General features: G+C 40.9%; 1 protein-coding gene and 1 non-coding gene across 2 annotated transcripts in view; one reads left to right on the forward strand and one right to left on the reverse strand.

Annotated features, from left to right (window-relative positions):
• Klhl20 (kelch like family member 20) overlaps positions 1-13,322 on the reverse strand; it is a 46,623-nt gene extending 33,301 nt beyond the window's left edge. Inside the window, exons 1-2 of the mRNA XM_050130655.1 lie at positions 13,198-13,322; positions 12,191-12,254 (exon numbers count right to left, since the gene is read on the reverse strand). Of these exons, the coding sequence (XP_049986612.1) occupies positions 12,191-12,213 (23 nt within the window). The 5' untranslated portion in view covers positions 12,214-12,254; positions 13,198-13,322. The remainder of the gene's footprint in view (positions 1-12,190; positions 12,255-13,197) is intronic.
• A 2,002-nt stretch (positions 13,323-15,324) lies between these two features.
• LOC126493636 (small nucleolar RNA SNORA13) lies at positions 15,325-15,456 on the forward strand. The gene has a single exon (XR_007589850.1). It is a non-coding gene; the product is annotated as a small nucleolar RNA SNORA13 (small nucleolar RNA).
• Positions 15,457-22,823: the final 7,367 nt, after the last annotated feature.

Below are 22,823 nucleotides of genomic sequence, written 5' to 3' on the forward strand. Positions count from 1 at the left end.
AAAAACAAAAAAAGCTACGGAGAAACCCTGTCTCGAAAAACAAAACAAAAACAAAAACAAAAAACCCTAAATTTAAGCCCCCCTTTCCCAGATAAAAGTAAGTGAAATGATGTAAGAAGATTTTTTTTTCCTTTGCTTTTAGAGACAGACTTCTTTTATAGTTTTGGAGCCTGTGCTGGAATTCGCTGTAGACTAGACTGGCCTTGAACTCCCAGAGATCCATCTGCCTCTGCCTCCTGAGTGCTAGTATTAAAGGCATGCACCACCACTGTGTGGTGATATAAGAAGATTTATTTATTTTTTTATTTATTGTTAGTGTATCTCTGTGAGTGTGTGTGTACAAAACATTTGTGCTTGGACATCAAGGGACAACTTTCTGAAGCTGGTTCTCCCCTTCCACTATGGGTTCTGAGCAATGAACCCAGATCATCAGGCTTGAGTGTCAAACATGGACCTGCTAGGTTATCTTGCCAGCCTCCAAATTTCAATATTATCTCTTAGTTTCTAAAATACATTTAAGGTTTATTATCTTTAAAAAGGTTATTTCCGTTAATATATGGAAGCAATTTATAGTTTCTGATCCAGATATGGAAGCGCGAACCACGTAGATAAACAATAGTTAATATAACTGGCAAATAATTAGAATTAGGAAATTTGGATTTTCATAATCATTATATTGTGAACACACGGAGAAAAAGAACCTATGTCTATCTGTTATATAATATACAAAGCTTTTTACTCAGAACTGAAGACAATTCATATGTGCACCAAGAAGCAACGGGAAAATGTAATTACTCAAGAGTGGAAGTGCATGGTAACCAGAAAGAAGGCGAACAACCTGGGGTTGGTAGGTTCATGCAGTAACCCCAGCAGTTAGAAGGTTGAGGTAGCAAACTGTGAGTTAGAGGCCAACTCAGTGACACTATAGATCTTTTTTTTTGTTTGTTTTTGTTTTGTTTTGTTTTTCGAGACAGGGTTTCTCTGTGGCTTTGGAGCCTGTCCTGGAACTAGCTCTGTAGACTTGGCTGGTCTCGAACTCACAGAGGTCCGCCTGCCTCTGCCTCCTGGGAGTGCTGGGATTAAAGGCGTGCGCCACCACTGCCTGGCTGACACTATAGATCATATTTCAAAAATAAATAACCAAAACCAGCCAACGAAAAACTGCAAACCAAAACCACTCAACATCAATCAACAAAACAAACATAACCCAAACAAAAAAGAAAAGGGGAAGGAAGGAATAAATCAGATAAAAAATGTGGCCCAGACAAAAGCATTTTTACTTGATAAACTGATGTTTTATTATTTATTTTGGGGGGAGATGACGGGAATAAGGTAAATGCTCCACCACGAGTTACACCCAGGTCAGACAAAGTGACTTTTGGAGTGATGGATATATGCAGCGTTGTGTGATGGTGACACAGACATGAGGGATAAACTCCCCAATCTCCTGAGAGACACGCTTCAGGTCCATCTACCTGGGAGGGACTGTCTAGATTAGGTTAACAGAGGTGGGCAGGTCCCCTCAAATGTGGGCAATGGCAGTCCACGGGCTGGGGTCCTGGACTGCATAAAAAGGAGAAAGTGAGCTGAGCAGCAACGTTTGTCACTCTTTTCCTGACTGAATGCAGCATGGCCAGCTTTCTCAAGCTCTTCCCAGAACTTCCCTGCCATGATAAGATGTACCCTCAATCTTATCATGGCAGGGATGAGCCAAATAAGCCCCCTTAAATTGCTTTGGTAGATATTTTGTCATACCAACAAGAAAATAACTAATACAACAGGTGTTCATAAATTCAAACTCATCAAAATGTATACATTAAATATGGGCAACGTTTGTTGTATATTATTTATCAAAAGCTTAAAAATATAGTTTGCAGCCAGGTAGTGGCGGCACACACCTTTAATCTCAGCACTAGGGAGGTGGAGACAGGAGCGATATGGCTGGGCGGAGAGAGGAATATAAAGGGGAAGAGACAGGAACTCAAAGGATGGAGTCTGAGGATTCGTGGAGACAGGACCTTGCCCTTTGGTAGAGGGAAAAGGTCTCTCTAGTGGTTGGCTGCTTTACTTTTCTCATCTTCAGCTTAAATCCCTATAACTGTCTCTGGGTGTTTATTATTCATGCTACAAGCAATATTGTTTATGCCTGACAATTTAAAAATGGATACTTAAAGCTTAATGGTTAAAGGATAATTTTACCACCTACATAAACAATCAATATACATTATAAATATGGGTGTTTGGCTTACATGCATGTCTGTGCACCATGTCTGTGCCTAGTAGAGGCCAGAAGAAAGAGTCATAGTCCCGGGAACTTGAGGAAAAAAAGTTCTGAGCTGCTATGTGGTTACTGAGTATCAAACCCAGGACCTAAGGAAAAGCAGCCAGTGCTCTTAACTACCGAGATATCTCTAATAGTACCTAACTGCCTTGTATGTTGCAGATGATGGAAGAAAAAATGACATGGTTAACGTTCGTACAGATCAAGCTTCTGAAAGAAAAACAAAATCACCATTAAGGAAGGAAGACTAATTAGAAAATTCCCATAGCAATGATATTAAATGTTGAAACCAAAGTGTTACTGCTCCGACTTAAATTATGAATTAAATGAGATAGTATTGCTGAATTCTTATCTAAACATGTCTTTTTTTCAGCTAGATAAAATGTGGATAAACTAATTTTTGCATAACTACTTTGTTCTTTTAAAAGTATAACATTAAGTGAGGTGTGGTGTAATCCCAGAACTTGGGGAGGCTAAGGGTAGAGCCTGAGGTACATACCAAGGCCCTATCCACAAAATACAGTAATCCCCCAACTCTATTTTAGCATTACACGTACATATATCAACACATAAACTTTGTGTTCTGATTACTGTATTAATATATATTCTTTTTCATTATTATTATCATCATGCCAATCCCAGTTCCCCTCCCCCACCTCCTCCCACTCCCTCCACCCTCCCTCCCTCAGAGAGGGTAAGGCTTTCCCCAAGTCAACTAAGTCTGTCCCATCACCTCACTGAGACAGGACCAAGGTCTCCCCAACCCCTGCTCACTTTTTCTATAGTCTCATTAATGGTCTACTTTTCAAATTTAGAAAGTAATTCTATTTCTGTCTTGTTTTTCAAGACAGGGCTTTACTAAGTAGCTCAGGCTGGCCTCCACCTTACTATGATCCTCTTGCTTTAGCTTCCTACTACTGAGCTCTAAGGCATGTACCACACCACTCCTGAGTGAAAGAAGGGAGTCATTCTCCAAAGCACTTAATTCTCCTTAATTCTCTCCTCTGGATAAACAATTTGGAGGAACTCATTTACTGTAATAGCTCCCATCACCCACATACTAGGCTAAAGGATTCCTATTTCCTACTTGGGTAATACTGAATCTGGATCCATGTTAATGTCACACTATCAACAAAACTGATTCCTTGGTTCTCTCCTTTAAACTTCCCCAGATTAACAGAGAAAATTTCCATTCTGAATTTCAGCTGCTCAATCCAAAGCTCCTGGAGTCCCTTTCTAAACACCCTCAAACGCAACCATCAGCAAATCCTGCTATCCTACCTTCAAATAGGATCCAACTTGTTTCCCTACAACCTTACTAGCCTGGCTTTCATGTTAATTTGGCTATTCCCATGCTTTTCTCACCTAGACTATTACAACAACCTTAAGAATTATAGTCTTAATTCTCTTTTTGCCAGCTTATATTTCCTTCACTAAACTACAACCAGAGTTCCTTCAGGAAAGTAAATCGCATCTTTAGAGCCACCCCTGTGCTCAAAATCCTTTGAAAATGCAGGCTCTTGGGAATCTCTCCTCTCTAAGTCTTTGAACCCATCTCCTCTTGTCCCCTTGCTCCCTGGTCTCCAGCTACACTTTCTTGCTGGTTTGGGGACAAAGTCAAGGCTTCTTTTGCTTTAGACCTTTATTCTTTCTTCCTGAAAGTTCTTCCCCCGCAGATTTGTAGAGCTCACTCCTCCACTCATTCCATGCATCTGCTAGATTACCAATTGTCAGAGCATCTCTCTGAAATAACTCATATGTCTAGTACTCAGAATCATTCACCTTGTTTAATGTCTCTTCATAAATACATAAAATATTGACTCTCTCCTACAATTAAAATGAAAGTCTTTGAGAACAAATGCTCTGTTGTCTTCCAATGCTGCTATACCCCAACACTTGGCTCCAGAGCCCATTAAGGAGCTGTTAATGAATTAACTTTTCTTCTTGTCAAAATAAAGCATGTCCTCCAAATCTTCTCATCTAGTTCTCATGCAAGAATGCCAGGTTTGTAACTAGGCAAACACTGGTCAAATCCAGGCTGGGAAATTTACCTAACCTGTCTTGTCTTAGTAAGGGTTTCTATTGTTGTGATAAAACATGACCAAAGAGCATGGTGGGGAAGAAAGGGCTTATTTGGCTTACACTTCCACATCCCCCCCCCCCCCCCCCCCCCCCCGCCACCAATAAAGGAAACCAGGACAGGAAATCAAATAGGGCAGGAGCCTGGGGGCAGGAGCTGATGCAGAGCCCATGGAGCAGTGCTGCTTACTTGCTTGCTCCCTGTGGCTTGCTCAGCCTGTTTTCTTATAGAACCCAGACCCACCAGCCCAAGGGTGGCCCCACCCTCAATAGGCTGGGCTCTTCCACATCGATCACTAATTAAAGAAAATGCTCTGCAGACTTGCCTACAGCCTGATCTTTTGGAGGCATTTTCTCAGTTGAGGTTCCCTTCTCTCAGATAACACTAGCTTGTGTCAAGTTGACATAAAAGTAGCCAGTACATGTCTCATCCCTATGTCCATCATGAGTATGTGGGGAATAACTATACTTACTTCATAAAGACTAACAATGTTGAAATTTCTCTAAATTAGGTCCTCTGACTCCAAGTGCAGATCTTTATTGTTACAAACTGCCTTGAACAACCGTATCAAGTATTTAAAATGGAAATGATTTTGGAAATCTGCTCTATGTGCCTATTATTCTTAGGAGAAAAAGCAAACATGTAGTCGCATGGCTGCATTATGCTCTTCTTCTAAAATAAGAGGGCGTAAGAACAGGGGTCACTGGTAGGCTGAGATTTTAGTTTTAAATATTCTGGGAAGCTGTATTTAACTCTAGAAGCGTGTAGGTCTAGAAATTATATTTAGTTCTATATATTTAGATATGTTTCTCCTCTTTCTGCTATTTATCTTTGTAAATGTATTTAAGAATCTAGCCTCCTTTCCTAGTCTCATCTTCTCCAGAGAGCTTATGGAAGAAATATTTTATGTTTTCTTAGGTACCTGTAATGAGAAATTAAAAGAGACCTAGAAATATATGTTTATACCTTGCTCATTTATATGCCCATGGCTTCTTTGCCTGGTAGAACAAAGGCACTGAAGAAGTAAGAGGCTCATTGGAGAGTAATAAGGTATAAGTTTCCCTTGGAGATTAATTTGTAGATCATTTGGCGGCAGTCAGGAAGAGAGGTGACAGGTTATGGGAAGAATGGATAAGGATGTGGGATATTTGCTATGTAGAATGATGAAGCAATGAGTAAGGACTCACAGAACTGCTGGGTAACATCGTCAGCCAAGTGACATTCTATGATGAACACAGTAGCATGGATTCCCTGTGGCTGGTTTTATTTGACAATACTCACTACTGTGGATCAGAGAATACAAATTCCTGAATTAATCTAGAGTTGGGAAAAAAACAGTCAAATATTCCTAAAACCTATTACTATACTAACAGCAGTCTCTATTAAGAAATAACTTTCGGTAAATGGCTAATTTTAAAAACAATTGCAATAACAATGTTAGAAACAACACCTTTCCACTCTAAAGCATTTATAACCAAAGATCTGTGGAGCGGACTGTTTCCTTAGACCTGTACATCTCTCCTTTTATATCTTTGCCAACAGTATAAAAAAGGTGTGTTTTTACCCCTACTACTTCATTTTTTTTTTTAATTTGGAAGTTAACAGCCTGTACTTTAAGATTTGTTTGAGCTAACTCTCATTTATAGCTATAAATACACTTGAAAACAAATAATATCTCGTTGTGCTGGTTCTGTATGCCAGAAGGACACCCACTAAATACTAAATTTCAATCTAATTCCAGACCAAAAAGCCTGGCTGCTTGTTTTAAAAAGATTTGTTTTTATTATATTTAATTATGCATTCTTGTGCACGTGTGGGTGTGTGTGCAAACAAGTGCAGGTGCTGCAGAGGTCACAGGCCTCAGAGTCCCTTGGAGTTGGAGTGACAGGTGATTGTGAGTTGCCTGATACGGGTGCTGGGAACCAAGCTTGAAGGGCCCTCTACAAGCACAGTAAGTGCTTGTAACTGCTGAGCCATCTCTCCAGCCCTTGCCTGTTTTTAAAATTAGAAAAAAGTTGTAGATGTTTTAACTCTAAGACATCTCTTCATCGTTTACCGGATAAAAGTCTAAGTTCCACCCCAGTGATCAAGAAAAAAAAAAAAGGGAAGGGCAAGTAGCCATGTAAGTAAACTGCTTCCTTGTAAGGCAGGAAGTAGAAGACAGTTCTAGAGTACACCCAAACCTCGTCCCAACACTTCATTAGAAGAAAGCCAGGTAACAGCGCAATCTCCAAAGGAAACAAAGCACAGTACTCAGCTTTCTTGAGTCCCAGAAAGGAAGAGGAGGTGCTTGTGAGCAAGGCATCGTACAGCACATGCATGCCACCCTGGGGAACAGTCAAATCACGCAGATCTATCTGCTACTACTTTTAAGAATGCATTTCAGACTCGCTGGGATGAACAGGAAACTGCAGCTAAAGCTTTACTTGTTTTAGAATGTTTACTTGTCTTTTTTAGGTCAATCATTCCTGGTCCGCAGGGTTCTCTGCTCGGCGTCATCCCTTCTATTCCCTCATTCATATCATAGCTTGAAGAACCTTCTGCATATTGATTGACTCATGATTTATGAATTCCAGCATAAATCTTTTTTCTATCCATTCATAAGCCAAGCACTGCTAGTTGGTTCCTTAGACACAAAACTCCTAAAACATATGAGAACCTGCTGGAGGTTTAGAAAACTTGCTCGTTTTTTTTTTGTTTTGTTTTGTTTTGTTTTGTTTTTAATGTATTGTATCCCATCAGGGCAGCACTCAATTTTTCAAGCTGAAACCTTTGGAGTTGTTGGCGTCTCCTCAACATAAATCTACCCCAGGTAATCTTTCAGTTAAACTACCAGAACTCTTTCATGTTAATTTCTCTACTATTATTTTCTCCTTTTTCTTGCTTATCTACTACCTGCCTAGAATTCAGCCCAAACAAATCTGATCTGTATGTCAGTGTACACTGGTTCCTAAAGTAACAAAACGACAAAGGCCAAACTATTTCATGGTTATGGTCTTGATTTCCACAATTTTTGTTTGCCCTTCTTCATTCACAAATGACATAATTAAAGATACACTTACCATGCATATAACTCACACACTTAAGTCTTACTGTCTCCCTCCCCACAAGCTTTTCCTTCTACATTTCTTCTTAATTACCCCTGCTCACTTCCATGCCCACTCTTTACACTCCCACCCGAGCCAAGGGCCTCACACATGCAAGGCAAGTGCTGTGCCACTATGCAGAGCTGTGTCTCCAGTTCTAACAGCCCTTTTTAAAATTTTAAAAATTTACCTTTGTGTGTTCATGTGTGTGAGTGTGTGTGGTGTCACAGTGCATGTGTGGAGGTCAGAGGACAACTTTTGGGAGTAGGTTTTCACCTTCCACCTTGAGGAAGGGTTTCTCGTTTCTGCCTTCTCAGTTTTCAGAGGATGCTCCTGTCTGCCTCCCATCTCACAGTAGGCGTGCTGGAATTACAGGTGCGTGTCACGGTACCTAGCTTTTCGTATGAGTTCTCAGACTAAACTCAGGTTGTCATGTTGTACAAAGTAAGCACTTTTACCCACTGACCCATCTTGCCTGTCCTAACCCCTTCTTTAGAGTTCTTGGACAGCCAGATGGTTCAGTGGATAAAAGTTCTTGCTGCTTAAGTGCAAACACTTGAGTGTGATCCTGGGAACCATGTAAAATAGGAAGGAAGACATATTATGCTTACACATTTGAGCAAAAATCACCTACATGGATGTTCACTATAGAACTTGTTTAAGTGTGGTGTGTAGAAATGTCATAACACTATGTAACTATAAAAAAGAATAAGAGAGGTTTATGTGTATTGGTTACTTAAAAAAATAGAAACAGGGTCTTGCTGTATAGCCTAGGTTAGCCTCAAACTCACAATCTTCTTGCCTCAGTTCCTGAGAGTAGGGATTACAGGACTATGCCATCACACTGGCTCACAAGATAATTTGTCAAGTGGTAAAGAAACAGAGCAATGTGCACGATATGTTGACATTATGGTTTTGTTTTTCTAAATCTTTCCTTTCAGAACTATTCAGAATCCAACTTCAGCTCTAGCCAGTGCTGGACAGCAACCTCTTAGAGTCTGATCTGAACGTCAATGCACATTGACTCTTAAAGGGATAAAATGATAAAGGACAAACTATTTCATGGTTACAGTCTGATTTCCACAATTCTTGTTTTGTTTGTCCAGCTGCAGCTAAAGAGGAAGCCCAGAGCTGCTGTTGTTGTAGTTGTTGTGTTTCTTCTTCCTCTTTCTCCTCCCGCTCCTCTTCTCCTTTTCTTTTTTCGGTTGTTGTTGGATTTTTGAGGTAGCAACTCGTATAGTCCAGGCTCCAAATCTGCTATGTAGCTGAGTCACTTTACAGTAATGTGACACTCAACTCTGCATATTCAGTGCTTGGGATCAAACAGGGCTTTAAGCGTAATAGGCAAGAATTCCACCAACTGAGCCAGTATCCTAGCCCTAATATTTTTTTAAGAGAATATACTCTATGCTTATACAGGAATTACAAAGCCTTAAGAATAATGCAGAAAAAACAAACAAATGCCTTTGGGAGAAGAATAGTGGGACCTGGGATCTGTCTTGGAAGACATTCTCTCTTTTTTTTTTTTTTGTCATTTTTGTTGTTTTAAGACAAAATCTTTTATAGCCTACACTGGCCTCAAACTTGTTATGCAGCTGAGGATGACCTTGAATTTCTGATCCTTCTGCCTTCACTTAACACATGCTGAGATCACAGGCATGCACCACTATGCCCAATTTTGAATATGCAATTGTATCTTTTAAATGTAATGCCATATACACATAAATAGAGTTAAATAAATGAAACTTATGCTAATAAAATTCCAGTTGATTTTATAAAACTGTATAGTTATGAATTATAATACCTTAAGTATTTATATTTATCATTTCTTTGTGCTGGGAACCTTTGAATTCTAATCTTTTTATAAGACATACAATAAATTCTTATAAACCTTAATCTATTGTGCTGAAAAACATTAAAACTTACTTTTCTTATCTGGGAACCTATTATTCAGCCTCCTTAAGCCCCCCATCCTCTTGCTTTTCCTAGCAATATTCTATTTTCTACTTATCTGAAATCAGTTTACTTTAGTATTCTACTCCTGAGAATATGCAGCTTTTTTTTTCATACCTGGATTCTTTCATTTAACATAATGATAACAAACTTCTATAAAGGTTGCTGTTAATGATAGGGTGTCATTTTTGGGGGTGCTAAATAATAGTGCGTGGGTATGGTGTAGACTTACTATTATACTTTCTCTATTCAGTGGATACTTCAGGTGATTATATCCCATGTCTGTGTGCTGCAATAAACATGGCAGGGCAGGAATCTTTCTGATACAGTGATGCCATTTCCTTTGGATATGGATAGCCAGTAACGGGACAGCTAGCCAAGTGACAGTTCTAGTGTTACTTTTTGTTCTGTTTTTAGAATATTTATAGTGTTTTCTATAATGGGTAAAAAAAAACCATATTAGGAGATAGATTAATTACTTTGATTTGATCATTACACATTATGTGTGTGTATTAAATTATCACACCTTACTGCATAAATACATACAATTAAAGAGAATGTTAAAACTACAAAAGACCTGCCCCCACCCAGGGACAAGCTGGAAGCTGCTCACTCAGACAGTTATGCATTGATCATGAGGGGTCACGGCTGCTATGACGTCATGCATTAGGTGCGATGGGTGAACGTACAATCTGTGAGGGAGATGAGCGAGCATCCAGATAATCACAATAAAAAGAGTTACTTCTATCCAGTTTCTTTAGCAGCAGCTGAGTACAGACCTAGCACTGCCTTACAGGTTTTAGTAGAAGGGCAGGATAGGGATGTGCGACCAAAGCTTAATGTAGGCAGCATTAAGTGACGGTAGGAACAGTGGGCAGGCTGGCCTCTGGCCAAGCGATGACAATAAAGAGCTGTAAGTCAATAACTGACGGCATTAGAATTATACAAAATCATTTTGAAGAACAGTATATACGATGTAATAAAAATAAGACAAACAAAAAGGCTCCTCAGACTGAGTGATTAAGTGAATATTTTATATAGAAATTACTAGTAAACTAAAAATATTGCTGTAACCTGACTTTCCTTTATAAAATCGCCACACTCTGGAGATATAGGCACAAAGCCTCACCTAACCTAGAAACTATTTGCAACTGAGAGTTACTGAGAGAGGAAAAGTCAGTTTTCCCTGAGTCTATCAACCACACTCCAGGGTATGCTGGCCAACACTATACATACAGCATTTTTCTGTTATTGTTGTTGTTGTGTGTGTATGTTTTAAGACAGAGAAAGAACATGAAGTTGCATGGATAGGGAGTGGGGAGGTTCTGTGGTTGGAGGAGGGGAAGGAATGTGATCAAACTATATCATATGAAAAAAATTTAAATAAAATTTAATTAAAAATATTAAGTTCATATTTTACCAATTACTTAAGATAAAACATTTATGGCAACTGAGGATGAGGCAAAATCAGTGGCTTTTGTAATCATGCTAGAAAATGAAGTGGTAAAGCACTTATTATTGTGTAGTTGGTTTCTCCCAGTACTTTACAGTCTTACATGATTCTTATTGTATGGTAAGATGTAAGGAGGGTAATGGAATGTGTCACCTCTATGATGTCTTTTCATTTGGACGTCTTAAAGCATCTGTGAACATTTACTAATTCTAAATATCATGGCAGATACACCAATGAAGTGAACAGGGCAAGAAACAGTAAAACAGTTAAAAGCCAATTGATAAATCAACAGCAATCTGGAAAAGGACACATATTCCCACTCCTTTTACTTGAACTTGATCCTGAGATCTAGCTGCCTCTGCCTGCAAGGTGCTGAGTTTTACAGGTCTGCACAGTCCTGACCAGCCCTTTTTCTAGTTCTAATCTACAGGATAATCTATCCTTATCCTGTAATTTCTCTTTCTTAAAAAGTCTGTGTTATTTCTGATGTTAAGTAATATGACAAAATAGGGTTTGATAACAATAATATGAGTTTAAACAATGAATAAATAGAATTATCTTGTTTCAATAAAGATTCTAGAATAATTTGTTAGGATGGATTGAGAAAAGGCCTTAGTAAATTCTAGAGGCAAGAGAACCTGTAATTGTACATAGTTTCCTCACAATTCTATTTTCCTACATATATTTTAGTCCTCAATATTCCCTTTTATGTAGCTTCTTAATAAACATAATAGACTACTGAACACCAGTACGATAACCAAACCATAACTAGGAATGCAGTACAGTATCTTAAAAATATTACTTTTATTTGGCAACATAATCTTCTATTTATACAGGGAATTTAATTTATAATAAACACACAAAGCATTATCGTTATGCGTAACAAAAATTACTTTGCAAAAAAGCAGATTTAAGTATTCAGAACCAAAAAATTCAAACTCTCTTTAGAAACCTAACTCCAACATTTCATTAACAAGTTGCAGAGTGTGTTGGTACACACTTTTAATTCCAACACTTGGGAGACAGAAGCAGGTGGATCTCTGTGAGTGAGACCAGCCTAGTCTACAAAGTACATTCCAGGACATCCAGGACTACACAGTAAATTCTTGTTTAAAACAACAACAAAAACCAAGCAGCAACAACAACAAAAACCAAAACAAACAAAAGAAGCTGCTAATTTCTGACATTATTAGTTTTATTTGAAACAAGAATGACTAATTCCAAGCAGGATTTAGTAAGGATTGTGAATAAAATAATTGTAAATGATGCACCGTTAGTAGCCGCTAAACTTCAATTAGTGAAATCAATGTTTTTTTTTTTTTTCTTAAATGGCTTACCTGCGCATTGGCTTTCCTTCCATGCACCATGAAAAGTATCCTTCACCGTATTCTAAAGCCGTACCTTAAGCAAGAGAAAAGCAGTAACTTACTAAAAACTTTCTGATTTCTCCAGCAACTTTCATAATCATTTCACTCATTTCGTCTGTAATCAAGAATCTTGCATCCCGATATAATGTTTGTGCAGACGAACAATCATAACGGAAGGTAGTGCCTTTAAGATGACCATCATTAACTGAGTATGTTAAGTCGATTGATTATATGGAGGGTGAGGGAAAGTGTGAAAGTGGAAATGAAATGATAGCTAGTCGGTTTTGTCTCTGTTAGAAAAGCACCTGGAGAGTCTCAGTCTCTCTCTCTCTCTCTCTCTCTCTCTCTCTCTCTCTCTCTCTCTCTCTCTCTCTCTCTCTCAAACTTTGCCTTCAAGTGTATTTGCAAAGCAAACACTAGATACCCAGAGCAGTACTAATTTAACGAGTCGGATAGGAACACTGGATCTGAAGGTTAACTTGTTCTGAAGTGACAGGGGGGCAGGCCGAGGCATTTGCTTTTAGAAACAATTCCGTTTCCAACCAGCCCCGACAGCTTGAACAAGGGCAGGGAAAGTACAGCGCCAGACTAACGCTCTCCCAAGCAATAGTCTTACTTCCCGAAATACTGTCCACCACCGGGATCTCTCTGGCTTCCAAAGGTAAAATGGGAGGCATTAGTGCTCACTCCCTCAGAATCCCAAGTGAAGCTGTCCAGGATGCGGAGCCCTAGCGTCCCCAGACAGCACAGCACAGGTTTCCCCTGGCGGTAAGACACCGGCAAGTAGCGCAGTCTGGCGCCCCGCAAGGCCCGACCCAGGCGCCTCAATAGTCTCTTTTCGGCACAGACTGACAGGCGACCTACAAAGAGCTGCCCTAACCCCACTGGGCAGTTCGGCAAGTTGAGATCACAGATCTGCGGAGCGCGACCTGCCTGGAGCCCTGTTCTCCATCCCCTGCTCTAAGGCTCTGACTTACTGGCTTTGACACTTTTTTTCTCTGCGGCACCTTTCGCTGCCTCCTCCGCCCTCTCTGTCTCCACCTCTGGCGCCGCTAGCGCAGGGAGGATGCGGCTCCCGCAGCAATTTCCTTTCTCCGCACCCGCCCCTATCCAGAAGCCGGAAGTGGTCCTGTCCCTAAATCCTTCCCGCCAAACTGCCCTTGTTCGGGCAAGTGGTTCCGTTCTGGGTCCGGAAGTAGCTGTGCCGCTCGCTGAGTGTTTTCCAGTACTGGAACCGTTAGCGTGTGTCCGGATAATTTATTGATGTATTTAAAAACATCTTTCTTCTTCACCATCCCCTGACATGTTTCATAGCAAAAGCAATATAAAGATGGAACTAGTTGCCGGAAGCTAGGAATTTTGATTTGCTTGTAGCTGCTGGGTTTCCCCCACCCCCGCCTTTTTTTTTTTTTTTTTTTTTGATACAAATGTCCATGATTGTGGATTGAATTCTTACCACATGCACACAAGGAGTTGACTAGTTTCTATCAGTTCCCTACTATGTGCAAGTCTGAGGACGCTATCACAGGTACCTTACCCTCTAGTTTTTCCTCAGCACAGTTTCAAGATATTGGAGTTTAATCCAAGATTCTGATGAAGTCCTTTCTCCTTAATTTAGATGCTTCTTTTGTGAACTCACTTTAATCCTAAGCGGAAAAATGCTTTTTGTATTTTGTTCCAAAATTTTCCTCGATAATTGGTCGTCTTGTTTTTAAAATATTTTTAGAAAGCAACCAACGAAATAGTTAGAAAGTGAGGGTTAAAATTTTAAGTATATTAGTAAAAGACTGTTGTTGATTTGTTGAAAGCTATACTAGACTTAACTAATTTTTTAAACTGATCTTTACATGAAATCTACAGACGCTGCAGTTGTTTCTGAGAGGAAATATACCTTTTATTAATAAACTTGTAGTTGGAGATGATTGGTCTTCAATATTGAAGAAGGACTTATGACCATCATTCATATTTTGCTGATGGCACCAAAGCATTATATAACTTGCAAAAGGGCAAGGGCACCTGCAAAGCACCTTTTTGAAATACACAGCATGTCAGGGTTACAGCCTGGACTTATGTTGTTTGTTTTGCCAATCTGGTGGCTATCAAATGGATTGGATGTACATTTCTCTGATCAATTGAAACGTCATTTTATATGTGCAGCTGGCAGTAAGGTTTCTTTTGTGAGAATTGCCTAAGAGGCATCTTCAAAGTGACCCTTAGAGTCACCCAAAATATAAATTATAATTTTATAGCTATAAATTTCAATAACAAGGTATAAAAATCACTAAGCAATGCTAGTAACTAAAGATGGAATTTTAGTCTATGGCCAGGGAAAAAGTAATAGTTTCTATTCTTGACAATCTATGATTCATTCTTCAACCCACTGTAATCTGGCTAATGCTTCTACTTCTCTCTTCAAAGGGGAGCAGTTCAGTGTGAATCAGAGCTTCCTGTTTATGTCAAGACCTATCAAACTATACATAGAAATAAGCATAATCAAAACCTGGCATTTCCAATTGTTACAGAACTCCTACAATCCCACTAAGTCTTCATCTTTGGGGATCGTGAATTTCTAGTTGAAAATATACTTAAAAATTGGTTTTACAATATGTGAGACAGTGGTAACAATACTTTAGAGACCAATGAGCTTAACTTTTAGACTTTCAATTAGAAATAACATCTTGTTTGTCTGTCAGGTATGAACTACATAGATCCCAAGATTTAGGTGTAAACAAGACCCATGGGATTCTTGTTTTGTCAAGTACTCATTCTTGAGGAAATAGACACTGTAAAGATAAATAAAAAAGAAAGGTGAAGTGGGTACTTCTTGGCAGGCCCTGCCAAGGTATGCTACTAAGCAAACATGGCATGTGCAACAAAGTTAATGCAAGACGTTTATTGGGGGAGGGAGAGAGTGAAAGGCCATGTTGAAGTGGTGATGTGAAAGAGGAGGCAGGCAAGCAGTCAGACAGACAAACAGGCAGAGAGACAGAGAATAGGGAAGGGGAGCAAGAGACATGAAAGGCAAGAGAGGAAAGAAGAGGCAAGAGAGAAAAAGAGGAGGCAAAGAGAGGAAAGAGGAGGGAAAGAGATGAGAAAGAGGCAACGCCCTTTGTGTTGCCTATTCGCCGTTGGTCACTAATGAACGTGGTGTCAAAAAGGCACAAATTAATGCTTTGTAGCCTTTTCTTACCCTGGAGTTTGGTATCTTGGGTGTAGGAGCTGCATAAGTAACAGAAAATCTACCCTAGCTTGTGTATATGGGTGAATGTACTGCCCAACCCTGGAAATGTGGTTTCTTTTAACTGGTTCTTACTCATTTGGCAGGTGCTGACCAGCACCTCCAGAATGACACGTGGGAGCTAACAGGTGGCTTAGGGGTGTCCTTAATGATTTGGGAATTTGGTCTTTAGAAACATGGATGACTTAAATTTTCTAAGAGGTGTGTCAGGACACTGCATAGATGAATGTACATTTTGTAACAAGGCTATGAATAAATATTTAATAAGCTGCTTTGGAAAAAAGAGACAAGAGAAACAAGAGACAATAGAGGAAAGAAGAGGCAAAGAGAGAGCTGTACCTGGTGGCACTTTTAAGGGTTGTATATGTCACACAGCTGACGATGGAAAGGCACCTGGCAACAGGTGATGATGACGTAACTACAGCAGCAGAGGCAGGCTGCTGCTGTGGCGGGAACAGATAGACATTATAAAATTAAACCACAAATTACATGATTGTTTAGTTACAATAGTGGTATAACTGAAAATGACATACAGGATGCTAACAAAATAACTAATAGGGAACCCAAATCTGGTCTCAGTGATAGGGGAAGTATGGTTAGCAGCACTTAAGATACCTTCAACATTGTTTGACCCTGTAATTGATACCTTAGTCATATCCTTTTCTGCTATTGTGATGTATTAAAATATATTAAGAGGGTGGGCTCTGTTTTTCCAGCATGAGATGCAATGTTGTTTGGTCACTCCAACCAAAGATGAATGAGCTCAGCAAACTTTTCTTTTCTTTATAAAGTCCTTGGGCATAGATATTTTGTCATAACAACACAGAGAGCCCTATGATGGGGAAACAGAAGACCTGGGTCCTGGTGCTGATCTCATGATCTCAAGCAAACCCTTTATCATAACCTCAGTTTTCTTACCTATATGATGTTTCATGTTCTGAATGAAACATGTTCATGTTACAATGTTCTGAGTAGAGGGTTGTTTTTAGAGGTTGTGGATATAACTCAGTTTTTAAAGTGCTCACCTTGTATGCATGGAGTCTTGGGTTCAGCCCCCAGCAAAGTCCTATTGGAAGTTCTGAGGTTGTGCTGTGTAACAAAACTTTTCCTGGGGTGATGCAACACAGATGTCTACTCACCCTAGATAGGGAGCCCATTACAGACAATAGTACGGGTATCACCAAAGTCCAACTTGGTGAACCAATGAGTTTTATTGAAACTACTTACAGCATATGAGCAGGGGGTTACTTACAGGAGCAGAAATGACTCAAAGACAGCTGCATCACCAAGATCTACTCCAGCATGGGTGACAGCTCACAGGGCTGGGAACCTGGAGTACACTGCAGAGCCTGTGGGCAGCTCAACAGGATAGAGGGTTGGTGTAGGAGGTTCTTCTGTATTTGTGTCGCTTTCATCAGTTAATAAAGAAACTGCTTTGGGCCTGGTGATAGGGCAGAACTTAGGTAGGCAGGGAGACAGAACTGAATTCTGGGAGGAAGAAGGCAGAGTCAGAGAGAGCCAACATGGAGCCGCCAGGTCAGACTTGCTGAATCTTTCCTGGTAAGCCACGACCTCTTAGTGAACATAGATTAATAGAAATGGGTTAGATCAATATGTGAGAGTTAGCCAATAGGAGCTAGAGCTAATGGCCAAGCAATGTTTTAATTAATACAGTTTCTGTGTCATTATTTCAGGGGTAAGCTAGCTGGGTGGCCAGGACCAAAAGCAGGCCCTGTCTCGTTCAACAGAGGGTGTCCTTTCCAGGAGCCTCAGTTGGTCTAAATCTCTTCAAGGCATCTATCTGGTTCAAAACACTTCTTTTTTTGTAGCTTTTCTCTTCTGAGAGTCTTCTTTGTAACTTAGCTTGTCTAAATCTTCTTGGCATCTGGGCTCATGCAAGAGTCTTCTTTGCAGCTCAGTTTTCTTTTTTTTCCCCCTTCCTGAGGCAGGGAGGGGACTAGTGAATCTGGTAAGTTTCAGGGATGTCCTGAAGCTATTTTTGGGTTGTTTACTTTCCTGCTTGAGGAGCTTCCCTGTTGGATGGAATGTTTCAATCACTCATAAAACTGTTGCCCAACAGGTTACAATGAAACTTTAGTGGCCTCAAATTGGCATGACCAGGCTGGGTCATTATACCCAACAAAAGTCAGATGTATTTAGAATATACAAGTAGGGTAAGAAAATACAGATGCATTTCTTGAGTGGAAAAATATCTCTTTGACTGAAGGGACCAGTATCAGCTCAGGACATCCCAAGACAAAGTTCTCAGCACAAAGGAAATTTATTTGCCCTAGAGAGTCAAAAGGCCGGGAATAAGACAATAAGAGTTAGAAGATGAGGGAAGAGGGAACGGGAACAAGGAAGAGGGAGATAAAAGGATGGCTTCTGAATAAAGAGACAGACATGGCCTATAGAAGCATGGTTTATAAAGGTTAAAAAAAATAGGGAAACCCCTATATTAGAATGAGGTGTTTAATTTTAATTAAGTGTGTTAATTATGTGAGCCAAAGAGGGATTTTGATGGCTGGACTTCAATACTTTGACAGTTAGACCTTAGTAGTCAGCCCCAGGAGGAGGAAATGGTCAAATAAGGATATAAACCTTGATGGCTGGTTTTAGAAATGCAAATGGTTTAGCAAGACAGAGGGAATGGGGGAGAAGGGTGAGGCTGTCAGAGCCACGTTTGCCATGCTAGAGCTGGCCAGAGTCCCTTCATTGACCACAGCTGGATGTTTTTTTAAGGATTAGATAGCAGGGAGATGGGTCAGTGGGTAAAGTGCCCATGGTACAAGCATGGAGATCTAAGTTACTTGAATGGATACTTATTCTAGGTATGAATTTACCTTTCCTGGATGCAATGCTGCTGCCAAACCTCACCGTCTATCATAGTATTCCTCCTGGAATCACTTCTTCCCACGGAACTCATTTCAGAAAGAAGTGGAGCAGTGCACTCATATCGAATGGGGTAAAGATGGCATAGAAATTGTGGGGGTGACCAGCTGATAACTGGCACAGTTGAAGACCCATATCCTGAGATGGAGTTCCCCACTGAGGGCCAGGACCCAGAGGTGGGATACCCCCAGATAGAACCAAATAGGAATAACAGAGTGAAAGGAAAATAAAGAAAGGTCAGTGAAATGATTCCTAAAGATATTCTGCTATACTCATAGATTGGTGCCTAGCCCAGCTGTCATCAGAGAGGCTTCACCCCAGCAGCTGATGGAAGCAGATGCAGAGACCCACAGCCAATCATTAGGTGGAGCATGGGGAATCCTGAAACAGAGGAGGGAAGAAGGATTATAGAACCCAGGGGTGTCAAGGACACCACAAGAAAACCCACAGAATCAACTGACCTGGGCTCATAAGGGCTCACAGAGACTGAACCAACAATCAGAGAGCCTGCATGGGACTGACCTAGGCCATCTGTATATATATTACAGTTGTGTAGCTTGGTCTTCTTGAGAGACTCCTAGCAGTGAGGGCAGGGGACGTCTCAGACTCTGTTGCCTGTTTTTGGAACCTGTTTCTCCTGCTGGATTGCCTCATCCAATATTGGTGGAGGAGGGGGTGCCTGGTCTCATTGCAGCTTGATATAACTGTGACATCCATGGGATGCCCGCCTATATATGAAGAGAAACAGTGGAGGAGGAGTGGATGGTGTGCGTGTGTGTGTGTGTATGTGTGTGTGTGTGTGAAAGTGAGAAGCACTGGGAAGAGGGGAGGGAAGGGAAGCTTTGGTTGGGTTGTAAAAACAAGAAGATAAAAAAATACATTAACTTCATTGAGCATCATGTTATGTATGTATGTATGTATATATGTATTTTTGAGCCAGGGTTTCTTTGTATAACAGCCCTGGTGTCCTGGAACTTGCTCTGTAGACCAGGCTGGCTTCAAAATCACAGAGATCTGCCTGCCTCTGCCTGTCTCCTGAGTGCTGGGATTAAAGGTGTGTACCACATTATCTATCTATCTATCTATCTATCTATCTATCTATCTATCTATCTATCATCTATCCTTGTGTTTGTGCATATGTGTGTATATGTATATTTGCCTAAAGAGGTCAGAGGAGTGTCAGCTCCCTAAAGCTGGAGTTTGAGGGTGTAGTAAGCTGCCTGGTGTGGATGCCGGAACTGAACTGCGAGAGTGTGTGCTCTCAGCCAACCACTAAGACGTTTTTTTCAGCCTCAAACATTGGCTTTAAGAGGTATCCATCTTCAGCTCAAATGCCGAACCCTTCTGAACTATCACCTCCTCTTTAACGATTTCACTGTAGAAACAGAAATGATGTTTCCCTTCACACTTGACTTCAGAACAAAGACTTCCTGGTTTTCTCTCTGCCAAATCACGTGAACACATGTACTGCTTAACAAGTACGGTGGCAACTTCTCCGCAGGTTTTTCCTTCAGTTTTCCCCTGGCCATCCCCACCTCCAGGGCTGTTTTGAATTTTAAATTTCTGAATAAGAAAGAATCTAACACATCTAACTTCCAAGTTCCTTCTGCTTCTACCCAGTTGGCATTTGTGAGTTGTCAGGAGACAGTCAAGGTAACACTAACTTAATAAACTCCCCAAATAACTCGGAAATTAGGCAAGGTATTTAGTTGCTTTTTTAAAATAGGATTTATCCTCATATTTTCAAGAAGAAATTCATTTAAAGGCAAAAGAGGGGTCCAAAACGAGCCATCAACAAACATACTTTGTTTTTTATTACAGTTTAAAAATTGTTCAAGACAGACCTATTACAGAATATTTTTACAAAATAAAACATCTGCACGCCACCACGGAACGCAAATTTTCGTCACTCGGGGGAGAATTCCTCAAAGCTTCTCCCCCTCCGGCGTCCCGTGCCTTTGCATCCCTGACTTTCTCGCACAGCTGGAACCTAGGCGCTGGGTGAGGCGCGGCTGCGCAAAATGCGCCGTCGCCATGGTAACCGCGGAAGCCTGGGCCCTGGGAGAGGTGAGTAGGAGTCCAGGCGCTGAGGTCCTGGGTGGGCGATCGGGGGCGATGGGGCAAGATACACCCGCATCATCCCTATGTGTGGTAGGGACTGCCGGTGTGGGCGTCAACCAAGGCGTCCTCAGCCTGTGTCTCCCACGGGCTTGCACATCTTGTCCCGGCTTTGAGCATCCCGCAGCTGCAGAAGGGCAGCGCTGGAGGGCGGAAGGGAGAACTCAGGGAATCACTGTTCTCTTTTCACGTAACCTGGTTATAGCCCAAGGCTGGCCTTCTGTCTGTGGATCCTCAGGCCTTCCCTCTTGGTTGAATTTCTGGGTATTCAGAGCTGACTTCGTTGGGCGAGGACCCAGCTTCTCTGTGAGCTGGGACTTAGGAATCCTTAAGAGACAGTTATTATTATTATTATTATTATTATTATTATTATTATTATTATTATTTTCTTCTTTGAAGAAATAATTCAGTTGGCTAGAAAAGCCTTCGGGGTCGACTCCACTATATAACTTTGGGAGCCTCACCTGCCTCCCTACCCTTTGTTTGGAGGATTCCAGTCTCATCACTATTAAGCCTTGCCACCCTGATACTGAAGTATCATCCCTCTAAGAAAGCCCTTCTGGAACCTTCTCCCAATCTGTTGTTGCAGCACATCCTCTTTACAGTTAGAATAAGCTCAGCCTACAGCCCTTGCATCCTTTGTCTCTGCCGTTGCTGATTAGACTGTGGGCTGTCAACCACACTTGTGTAATTTCCTATTTTTGGTACTTTGCAGCCTCTAAATGTTCCCGCTGTGTAGTCAAGAAGTTTTTAGATCTTTCATAACCGTTTAGTAAGTCAGAGCAGGTTATAGCCTCACTCTAGAAAATTCAATTAAGTGAAGATGAAATAAATTAGCGACATTCTGACTTCATAGGCTCATTCTCCTCTCCCCTCTCTATGACTAAGCCTGTGTTTCATATTATTATGTATCTGGGCATAGAAAACATAATTTGTTTTGTCTCCTTAAGAATGAGATCTGGAAACTATGCCCTGTGGACCGATATCCATTTTGCAAATATTTTAGCCACAGCCATACCCATTTATTTGTGTGATACCTGTGATTGGTCCCCTGCAACAAAGGGAGTAACCACGTGGTACACAAACAGTCAACCACACAAGTCAAGTAATGTGTCATCTGACCCTTGACCCCTGCTTGGAAGGTACCATTTTCCTCAGGCTGTCGTTTCTGGTACCTTCTGCAACTCTGTGTCAGTTTCTTCTCCTTATCCCTCCTGTTTTAAGTCTTCTCCCTCCTCTGTCCTTCCCTGTTGTTTCCTGATTCTGCATCATGTTTATTATCATATCACAATCTAAAATGGCCTCGTTTACTTTTCTTGTTTCTTGCCCGTATCCATAAGTACCCTGATTGAAGGGAACTTGAAATGGAAGAAACTCAGTGGGCCCTGACTTAGATGAGGGACTAGTTAGAGCTGTCTAACTAGTGATATTGTGTTTGTGTTTTAACAAATAAAGCTTGCCTGAAGATCAGAGTGCTGAGCTAAGCCACTAGAGGTCAGGGAGTGGTGGTATACACCTTTAATCCGAGCACAAGGGAGATAAAGATAGGAGTAATACGGCTGGGTGGAGAGAGGAATATAAGGAAGGGACAGGAGCTCAAGGTAGTCTGAGGTTTGGTGGAGACAGATGCAGTCAGGAGATGCAGTCTGAGGACAAGATTGCCCCTCTAGTCAGCACTGGTAGAGGTAAAAGAACTCTCTAGTGCAGGTTGCTCTGCTTCTCTGATCGTCAGCATTAACCCTATATCTGACTCTAGGTTTTATTAGTAGTACCAATTAGAATTCATGCTACACTCATTAGTTTGAACTTTTGCAGTAATGGTATAATTGGCCATTCCTTTTTGCCTCTCCAATCTGATTTGTCTAATGCATACCAAGGCTTGTCAGATCAATTTTATTGAAATACACTTAGTTCCCAGCGCTGGCTCCTTCAGCAGTCACCTGCCAATTGCCTACAGAATCCAGTTCAGACTCCTCGCTGCAACTTTCGCCTGTCTCTATGCATGTACCGCATGCTCATTTTCAGTGGTTTTCACTAGGCTGGTTGATTTCTCTTTTTTCTCTTCTCTCTTTCTCTCTCTCTCTCTCTCTCTCTCTCTCTCTCTCAATTTGTTTTTTTGAGACAGCCCTGGATGTCCTGGAACTCGCTTTGTACACCAGGCTGTCTTCAAACTCATAGAGATCCACCTGCCTCTGCCTCCCAAGTGCTGTGATTAAAGGTGTGCACCACTACGGCCCCACTCAGTTTATTTATGAAAAGGCTTTGTGAGCTTTGCTCTGGTATGTTTTCTTGGGTTCTTCTCAGTAACACAGTCTTGCTCGTTCTCTATTGCCAAGAACCTTTTGGTAAACATCT

The sequence above is a fragment of the Alexandromys fortis genome, unplaced genomic scaffold, assembly GCF_014885135.2.
Source record: "Alexandromys fortis isolate MF-2015 unplaced genomic scaffold, M_Fortis_MF-2015_v1.1 scaffold_346, whole genome shotgun sequence".
Taxonomy (NCBI): Eukaryota; Metazoa; Chordata; class Mammalia; order Rodentia; family Cricetidae; genus Alexandromys; species Alexandromys fortis.